Here is an 8,833-nt window from a genome sequence, read left to right as displayed (position 1 = left end):
CTCCGCCTGTGGCGCCGGCACCCCGGGTTCTAGTCCCGGTCGGGGCGCCGGATTCTGTCCCGGTTGCTCCTCTTCCTGTCCAGCTCTCTGCTATGGCCCGGGAGTGCAGTGAGGATGGCCCAAGTGCTTGGGCCCTGCACCCCATGGGAGACCAGGAGAAGCACCTGCTCCGGGCTTCGGATCAGCGCGGTGCACCGGCTGCAGCGGCCATTGAGGGGTGAACCAACGGCAAAGGAAGACCTTTCTCTCTGTCTCTCTCTCTCACTGTCCACTCTGACTGACAAAAAATAAATAAATGAAGTTAATTTCACCTATTTTTACTTTTTTTTGTCTTCTAGGGATTAAATGTGTAGCTTTTATTTATGGAGTGCATTTTAATTAGTTTTTTCAAAGGCTTATTTATTTATTTGAAAGGCAGAGTGATAGAAATAGAGGGAGAGAGAGAGAGAGAGAATCTCCTATTCACTGGGTCATTTCCCAAATGGCTATAACAGTCTGGCTGGGCCAGGCCAAAGTCAGAAGCTGAGAACTCCTTCCTGGTCTCCCACATGGGTAGCAAGGGCCCAGTTATTTGGCGATTCCTGCCATCTCCCCAGGCACATTAGCAAGAAGCCGGATCAGAGGCAGAGTAGCTGGAACTCAAACCAGCACTCTGATAGGTGCGGGAGTTGCGAGTGGTGGCTTCACCTGCTGTCCCGCCACGCTGGCCCCTGCATTACACTGCTATTGGATGTTGCCTTAGAGTCTCACAGAGGAGCCCCTGTGAGGGCCAGTTTTCCCCTCTATGGAGATTCCCTCACCCATGGGATCTTCATGGCCTGCTTAGGAGCTGGAGAACTCTCAGGTCAGGCCATGGCCCCAGGGCCTGAATTGGTCAGCAGGTGATCTCTTCGTGGGACCTACCAGATCTCACATTGTGCCACAAACCCTGAGCCAGGGCTTATGAGATGTTGGTGACCTTCCAGGAGTCATCGCAGGGTAATCAGGTGGGCTTTATTCTTAGCCACGGTGAGCCCTCTGGTGAACCCAGCAGCTCACCCCCAGTGGCACAGCACACAGACCACTGCTTGGCATTCAAGGAATAGCCTTGCACACAACAGGCAGAAATCCAAGAATTGTGTACAGTAATACTTCCAGCCCATGTAACTATCCAGTTCTTTATTAATTTTTTTTGGCTCAATTCATTATGTGTTTGATGCTTGCCAAATGGTGATTTTCTAATTCCAAGCTGCCTTTGATGTGTATGTTACATTTACTATAAGGGAAACTTTCTCTTCTCCCCACGCATTTTTTTTTAGGTTGCTTTGGAGTCACAGACGAACATGGGTGTTCCGCCCACCCTTCTTTGGCTGCAGCCCCCACACTGGCTCACTGCCAATGTCACCCTGCGCTGCACTGACAGCCTCCTCACCCATTCGGACACTAATACCTTGACCAGGCAGAGGCCACGCCTGCACCCAGGCTGCCTCACTAATGACTTTGCACCCAGGCTGCCTTTCCCAACAACCTTGAACTGAATTATTCAGGAAGGAAGACGGTCAACAAAAATCAATTAAAATATCTTTGAGACAATGTGGAAGGAGCTTAAGTAAACCAATTTTACTACTCTCCATGACAGCATAAAAGCTTTTTCAGTCTCACCCCGACTACTCATGGGTGAGTGCTCTCAACGTACAAGTGTGTGCTGTCAATTGACAAAGGAAGCCTCCATGGAGAAGGTCATGAGACACAGATTAATATTCACTCTCACCCACAAGGTCATATAAAAAGGAAATCTGCTTATTGGCATCGATATGATATTTAGTATTTGAAATAGACTTTTGTTGTTTTAATCAAATCTCCTAAAGTGACCTAAGAATTCGATCAGAATAAGGAGCTGATGAGCCTTGCCAGGGAGGCCCATAGGCTAGTGGATAAGCAGTTACATGAAGAATGAACTGCGGGCCGGCGCCGTGGCTTAACAGGCTAATCCTCCATCTTGCGGCGCCGGCACACTGGGTTCTAGTCCCAGATGGGGTGCCGGATTCTATCCCGGTTGCCCCTCTTCCAGGCCAGCTCTCTGCTGTGGCCCGGGAAGGCAGTGGAGGATGGACCAGGTACTTGGGCCCTGCACCCGCATGGGAGACCAGGAGAAGCACCTGGCTCCTGGCTTCGGATCAGTGAGATGTGCCGGCCGCAGCGGCCATTGGAGGGTGAACCAACGGCAAAAAGGAAGACCTTTCTCTCTGTCTCTCTCTCACTATCCACTCTGCCTGTCAAAAAAAAAAAAAAAAAAAAGAATGAACTGCAATAGAGGGCGACACCACATCTATAGAAAACAATGTACAAAGTCCAGAAGCACTGCTGAGAAAGGAACAACACCACTGTGGGACAGATACCAGAAAGAAAAATTAGACATGCAAGTGTGAGCCCATGTAACTATCTCAAGATAACGTACATAAGAATTTTTTTTTTATTTTTAATTACTCGAAAGTTTCATGTTTTTATTTAGCTTTCTGACTCTGTGCTTGTGCCTTCAACACTTTCACAACAATTTTCTGCTCCTCGATAAGGAAAGCACGCTTGATCCTGTCACGGACACATTTAGCACACATGGAACCACCATAGGCCCTGCTGACGTGTTTTTTGGTTTTAGACAATCTCATCAGGACTTTAGGTCTCACAGCACGAACCCCACGAAGTCTGCCTGGGCACACACCACATGCAGATTTTGGTGCCTTCCCAACCTTCTTAGTATAAAGGTAAACAATTCTGTTACCAGGAGTTCGGGACAGTCTGGTTTTGTTGGAGGCTGTATTGTAGGAGAGCCTCCGGCGGTACGTCAAACACTGGACCATTGTGGCTGCCTCTCAGCACCGTCCCGGAAGAGCCGTACATAAGAATTTACAGCAATGGTCAATCAGTCCACATGCATACAAGCACACTTCAAAAAGCTTATGGAAAATGGAATTAAAGATTTATTTTCATGCATATAGGTACATCCTCCCAAAATGCATAGAATCTTAATACTTTGAACATTTACTTCCTAAAACTGAGAGATATCACATTAACAACAATGGTTTTGGGGCCGTCATTGTAGCGTAGTGGGTGAAGCCACCACCTGCAATGCAGGCATCCATTAGGGTGCTGATTCATGTCCCAGTTGTCCCACTACTGACACAGCTCTCTGCTAATGGTCTGGGAAAGCAGCAGAAGATGGCCCAAGAGATTGGGCCCCTCTACCCACATGGGAGATCCAGAAGAAGATCCTGGATCCTGGCTTCAGCCTGGCCTAGCCCTAGTCATTGCAGCCATTTGAGGAATGAACCAGCAGATGGAAGATCTCTCTCTGTCTCTCCTTCTCTCTCTGTAACTCTCTCTTTTTTTTTTTCAAGATTTATTTATTTATTTGAAAGTCGGAGTTATACGGAGAGAAGGAGAGGCAGAGAGAGAGAGGTCTTCCATCTGCTGGTTCATCCCCAATTAGCCACAACAGCCAGAGCTGCACCAATCCGAAGCCAGGAGCCAGGAGCTTCTTCTGGGTCTCTCACCTGGGTGCAGGGGCCCAAGGACTTCTACTTCTTTCCCAGGCCATGGCAGAGAGCTGGGTCGGAGGAACAGCCGGGACTAGAACTGGCACCCATATGGGATGCCAGCGCTTCAGGCCTGGGCTTTAATCCACTGCACCACAGCGCTGACCCAGGTAGATATGATTTTTAATAAAATTAGGTACATTTGAAAAAAGAAAAGAGCTCTTCCAAATACTGGTTCACTCCCCGAGATGTACCCAACAGCTAGGGCTGGAAACCAGGAGCCAGGAACTCCATCCAGTTCCCCCATGTGAGTACAAAGAACTCAACCATTCAAGCCACCACCTGTTGCCTCCCTGGCAGCATATTAGCAGGAAGCCAAATGAGGAGAAAAGCCAGGACTCAAACCCAGACTTCATCATAGGATACAGGTGTCCCAGGTGGCTTTTTTTCCTGTTTTTAAAAAAGATTTATTTTATTTATTTGAAAGGCAGAATGAGAAGGAGAGAGAGAGAGAGAATCTTCCCATCTGCCTATTCACTTCCCAAATGGCCGCAATAGCCAGGGAGGGGCCAGGCCAAAGCCAGGAGCCAGGAATTCCATCCAGGTCTCCCACATGAGTAGCAGAGGCCCCAGCACTTGGACCGTCCTCTCCTGCATTCCCAGGTGCATTAGTAGGGAGCTTGATCAAAAGTGGAGCAGCCAGTATTCAAACCTGCACTCATATGGGACGCTGTGTAGCAGGTGGCAGCTTAACCTGCTGCCCCACATGGGATGCTGGCTGCGCAAGTGGATGCTTAACTTACTAAGCCACAGTGCTAGCCTCCAACACTAAAAATTTTAAAGAAAAATGTAACCCCGACTGATCCACACCTGAAGAAACAAATTCCTTTTATTGTATAAAGCATTTTTTAAAAGGATTTATTTATTTATTTGAAGTTCAGAGTTGAGAGGGAGAGGGAGAGGGAGAGGGAGAGGGAGAGGGAGAGGGAGAGGGAGAGGGAGAGGGAGAGGGAGAGGGAGAGGGGAGAGTGTCTTCCATCCACTGGTTCACTCCACCAGTTGGCTGCAATGGCCAGAGCTGTGCCGATCCGAAGCCAGGAGCCAGGAGCTTCCTCCAGGTTTTCCCACACGGGTGCAAGGGCCCAAAGACTCGGGCCATCTTCTACTGCTTTCCCAGGTCATAGCAGAGAGGTGGAACAGAAGTGGAACAGCCAGGATGCCGGCACTGCAGGCTGCAGCTTTAACCACTACGCCAAACACTGGCCCCCAGATTTTCCTTTTTGTATTTTGAAGTTCTGTAAGTAGACACATTTACATTTATAGTTGTTATATTTTACTGAAGTATTGGCCATTGTATTATTAAAAAATACTCCTCTTTGTTTCTAGAAATACCTTGTAGCTGAATTCAACTGTGTCTAATACTAGGATATTTTGTCTAATAATAGGATCATTCCAGTTTTCTTTGCATACTTAAGTGTGGATCTTTGTAAAACTTTTCATCTTCTTGTATCTAAACATTTTAAGTGCATCTCCTTTTTTTTTTTTTTTTAAACAGGCAGAGTTAGATAGTGAGAGAGAGACAGAGAGAAAGGTCTTCCTTTTGCTGTTGGTTCACCCTCCAATGGCCGCCGCGGTAGGCGCGCTGCGGCCGGCGCACCGCGCTGATCCGAAGGCAGGAGCCAGGTGCTTCTCCTGGTCTCCCATGGGGTGCAGGGCCCAAGCACTTGGGCCATCCTCCACTGCACTCCCTGGCCACAGCAGAGAGCTGGCCTGGAAGAGGGGCAACCGGGACAGGATCGGTGCCCCGACCGGGACTAGAACCCAGTGTGCCGGCGCCGCAAGGCGGAGGATTAGCCTAGTGAGCCGCGGCGCCGGCCAAGTGCTGCTCCTTTTAAGACACCTTATGATTGGTTCTTGACTATGATTGTCATTGACTATGACAATCTCTGCCTTCTGATTGTTTAATGTGACAAGAAAAGAATTAAGGTAACAGTTGGGCTTTATTCAATTCTGGCTCATTTCTCTAAGCATCAAAGTGACTTTTAGCCAAACGCCAAGAACAAAAGTCCTATAACGTTTACATCACTGCTAAGTAATGGTGTTATTCTCTACATGCAAAGCAGTGGGTCAGGATGAACCGGTTGGTCAGCAGTTTTAAAGCAAACATGAAGATTCATGCTGTGCCATGGCTTCTGCACTAGGGCTGCTGATGTAGCAGTTATGTTAATGTGCTCAACTCTAAGTTAGAGCTTTGGTGATGACCCAAATGGGCTTCCGTGGATGGAGAAACCTTGAACACGTCTCCATAAGTTGAAGCTGGAGAGAACACAGCAGTGGGATATTCCCAAGCACAAAGGACTGAGAACCCTTCTCGTGACCTTTGCCTGTGGGTACCTTGTCTTGCTGTTCTTGCACTAAATCCTTTACTGTGATAAACCTCAGGCGTTAGTTTGACTTGTGCTGAGTTGTCCGAGTCCTCCAGTGAGTCACCCAGTTGGCAGCTGGTGAAGAGACCTCTAAATCCATGCAGCCATTGAGATGGTTGCATTTAGGTCTCCCGTTCTGCTCCTTGTTTATTACGCATCTCAGGTGTTTTATGTTTCTGTTTCTGTTTTCTTACTCTTTTATTTGTGTCAATCAGCTATTACTTTAAATATTTAACCTATTCTTTTTAAATTGCTGTCACTATTCTCTTTGAGACACCTATCTTTAATAACCACTCATATTTTTCTATAATGCTTAAAATATATTTGTTTTAGCCCTTGCACATTTTAATAGGCTCTTTGAAGCCTCCGTCTGTTAACTCTGACATCAGGGAGTCAGTGTCTGTTGAATTCCTTTTTAGGAGATTTTGGTGTCAAACCGGACGTCATAGAGAACAGGCAGTGGCTTTGAAGTCTATCGGATTCTTCTTCTGAGCTTTATTGATCTTTTTTTCCACCAGGAAGTTGGAAGTTAACTTGGCTGGGATCAAACTGCAAATTCTGTCTTCCCGACTATTATTCATCTACTTTATTTGCATTGCCTCCAGCGGCTGCCTGTTTCAAACTTTGGACTTTGGGGCGGTCTCCCCTTGTCCTGCATAATGTGTTAGTCAGCTAAATATCTGGACAGAGAATATGCTCGGGCTTTGTGGCCTGTCTGGGACTTCCTCCCTAATTTCCGTGTCTCTGCCAGTCTCAGACGTTGTTCTCTAATGCTTCCAGCCTGTGAGGCTTCAGCCCTCTGAAGCCTTTTACTCGACCTGTGCCCAGGTGACAAGCCGGCGACTCACCGATCCCAGTCTGAGAAACTCATCCGTTTCGCCTCCTTCTCCCTGATGCTTCCAATGTGGCAGATGTCTCCCGGGGGAGTCCAGCTGTGCATCTGAAACAGGTCTCCTCCCTCCAGCAGGAGTTTTGTTTCCTGGGCAATAGAGAATTCTAGAAGGGTTCACTTTGCTTTTCCAAACCCAGCCTCTCAGCTTCCTTCAGACAACCTCAGAACTCCACTGACGACGCATGGCGAAGCCAGTCACGTGCATGGCTCTCATTTCCAGTCTGTGAGGCGAGCCTGCACACAGCTTCCTGGGTACCTCTTCCTTCTGCAGACTTCCCCCGTGCTGCGATCAGCAAATGCCCTCATGAAGACAACAGCAGGGGATTCTCCGCTTGCTCCAGAGAAGCCCCCACTGCAATTCCAAGCCGGCCGGTGCACGTGGCACTCACAGCTGCCTGGTGATTGAAGGATGTGTGTTTGTCATTTATCCAGTTTTCTGGTTGTTGCACAGGAGCCTCAGGCAGCTCTGACCTGCTTCATCCTACTTGAAAATCGAAAGCTGCTTATGGGTAACCTGTCAATCAAATTGGCACTGGGCACAATAACACAGAATTGAGCTTGAAACTAGGCCCTATTGAATGGCTGACCTTGCAGAACTCACTGCTATATCTTAGGAGGAATAATGGCTCCTTCTGAGACTGGTGTTGTGGAGGGTTGTGTCGCCTACGATGTTGGCACCCCATATCAAAGTGGAGTTTCAACTCCCAGCAGCCCCACTTCCAATCCAGTTCTCTGCTAATACACCTGGGAAAGTAGTAGAGGATAGGCCCAAGTTCTTGGAACCCTGCTACCTGGTAGGGAACCTGGATGGAGTTCCAGGCTTTTGGCTTTACCTGGCCCAGTCCCAGTTGCTGTGGCCATTTGGGGAGTGAACCAGTAGATGGAAGATCTCTTTCTCTTTGTCTCTCCCCTCTTTCTGTCACTCTCCCTCTTAAATAAATAAAATAAATCTTAAAAAATACAACACTAAAAGTTTAAAAAAAAAAATAGTGACTACTTCTTTAAAAGACGGTTCTTCTATGGTCGGTTTTGAACAGATGACTTTTAAGTTGCAAAGTGTCTTAAATAAAGGCAGCCTTCTTATTTATTCATTCATTCACAGAACTGAGTAATTCATATAGGCCAGACACTTTGCTGGAAGGTGGCTGGGGCAATGAATGAATAAGCCTTGAGGACATGGTCTCAGCATTCTAGCAGGGAAGAATATGTAATTTAATAACAGAATGTGGGGCCAGCATTGTGGGCCAGCTGGTGAGGCCACTGCCTGACACACTGCCATCCCATACGGGTGCCAGTTTGTATCCCGGCTGCTCCACTTCCAGTTCAGCTCCCTGCTAATGGCCAGGGAAAAGCAGTGGAAGATGGCCCAAGTGCTTGGGCCCCTGCCACCCATGTGGGAGACCTGGATGAAGTTCCTGGCCCCTGGCTTTGATCTGGCCCAGTCCTGACCACTGTGACCATCTAGAAAGTTAGAGAGCGGATGGAAGATATCTCTGTGTGTGTGTGTGTCTCTCCTCCCCCCCCCCCCAATCTGTTCCTCTATCTCTTTAACCCTGACTTTCAAAAACAAATAAATTGGGGCCAGCACCGTGGCATATCAGATAAAGCTGTCGCCTGCAGGGCCCACATCCCATATGGGCACTGGTTCAAGTCCTGGCTGCTCCACTTCCAATCCAGCTCTCTGCTGTGGCCTGGGAAAGCAATGGAAGATGGCCCAAGTGCTTGGGCCCCTACACCTGCACCGGAGACTCGGGAGAAGCTCCAGGCTCCTGGCTTCGATCAGCCCCGCTCCGGCCACTGAGACCATTTGGGGAGTGAAACAGCAGATGGAAGACCTCTCTCTCTGCCTCTGCCTCCTTGTAACTCTGCCTTTCAAAAAAATAAAAGTGAGAAAATATTTTTCAAAAAATGAATAATAAATAATTTTACAAAAGAATGTTTACAAAATTAAAAAAATTTTAAAGGTCTATCTTCCTTTTCTAAATCTTTGTCAGGAGGGGAAA

The 8,833-nt window shown here is 47.8% G+C and overlaps 1 protein-coding gene across 1 annotated transcript; it reads right to left on the bottom strand.

The window, feature by feature from the left end:
• Positions 1–2,450: 2,450 nt before the first annotated feature.
• LOC133756762 (large ribosomal subunit protein eL34-like) lies at positions 2,451–2,864 on the bottom strand. The gene has a single exon (XM_062187359.1). The coding sequence runs from the start codon at positions 2,835–2,837 to the stop codon at positions 2,484–2,486; it is 354 nt and encodes a 117-aa protein (XP_062043343.1). The 5' UTR covers positions 2,838–2,864; the 3' UTR covers positions 2,451–2,483.
• Between the last annotated feature and the right edge of the window lie 5,969 nt (positions 2,865–8,833).

Source organism: Lepus europaeus, chromosome 3 (assembly GCF_033115175.1).
Source record: "Lepus europaeus isolate LE1 chromosome 3, mLepTim1.pri, whole genome shotgun sequence".
Taxonomy (NCBI): Eukaryota; Metazoa; Chordata; class Mammalia; order Lagomorpha; family Leporidae; genus Lepus; species Lepus europaeus.
The sequence above is the reverse complement of the archived record's forward strand: the minus strand, read 5'-3'. Positions and strand labels throughout refer to the sequence as shown.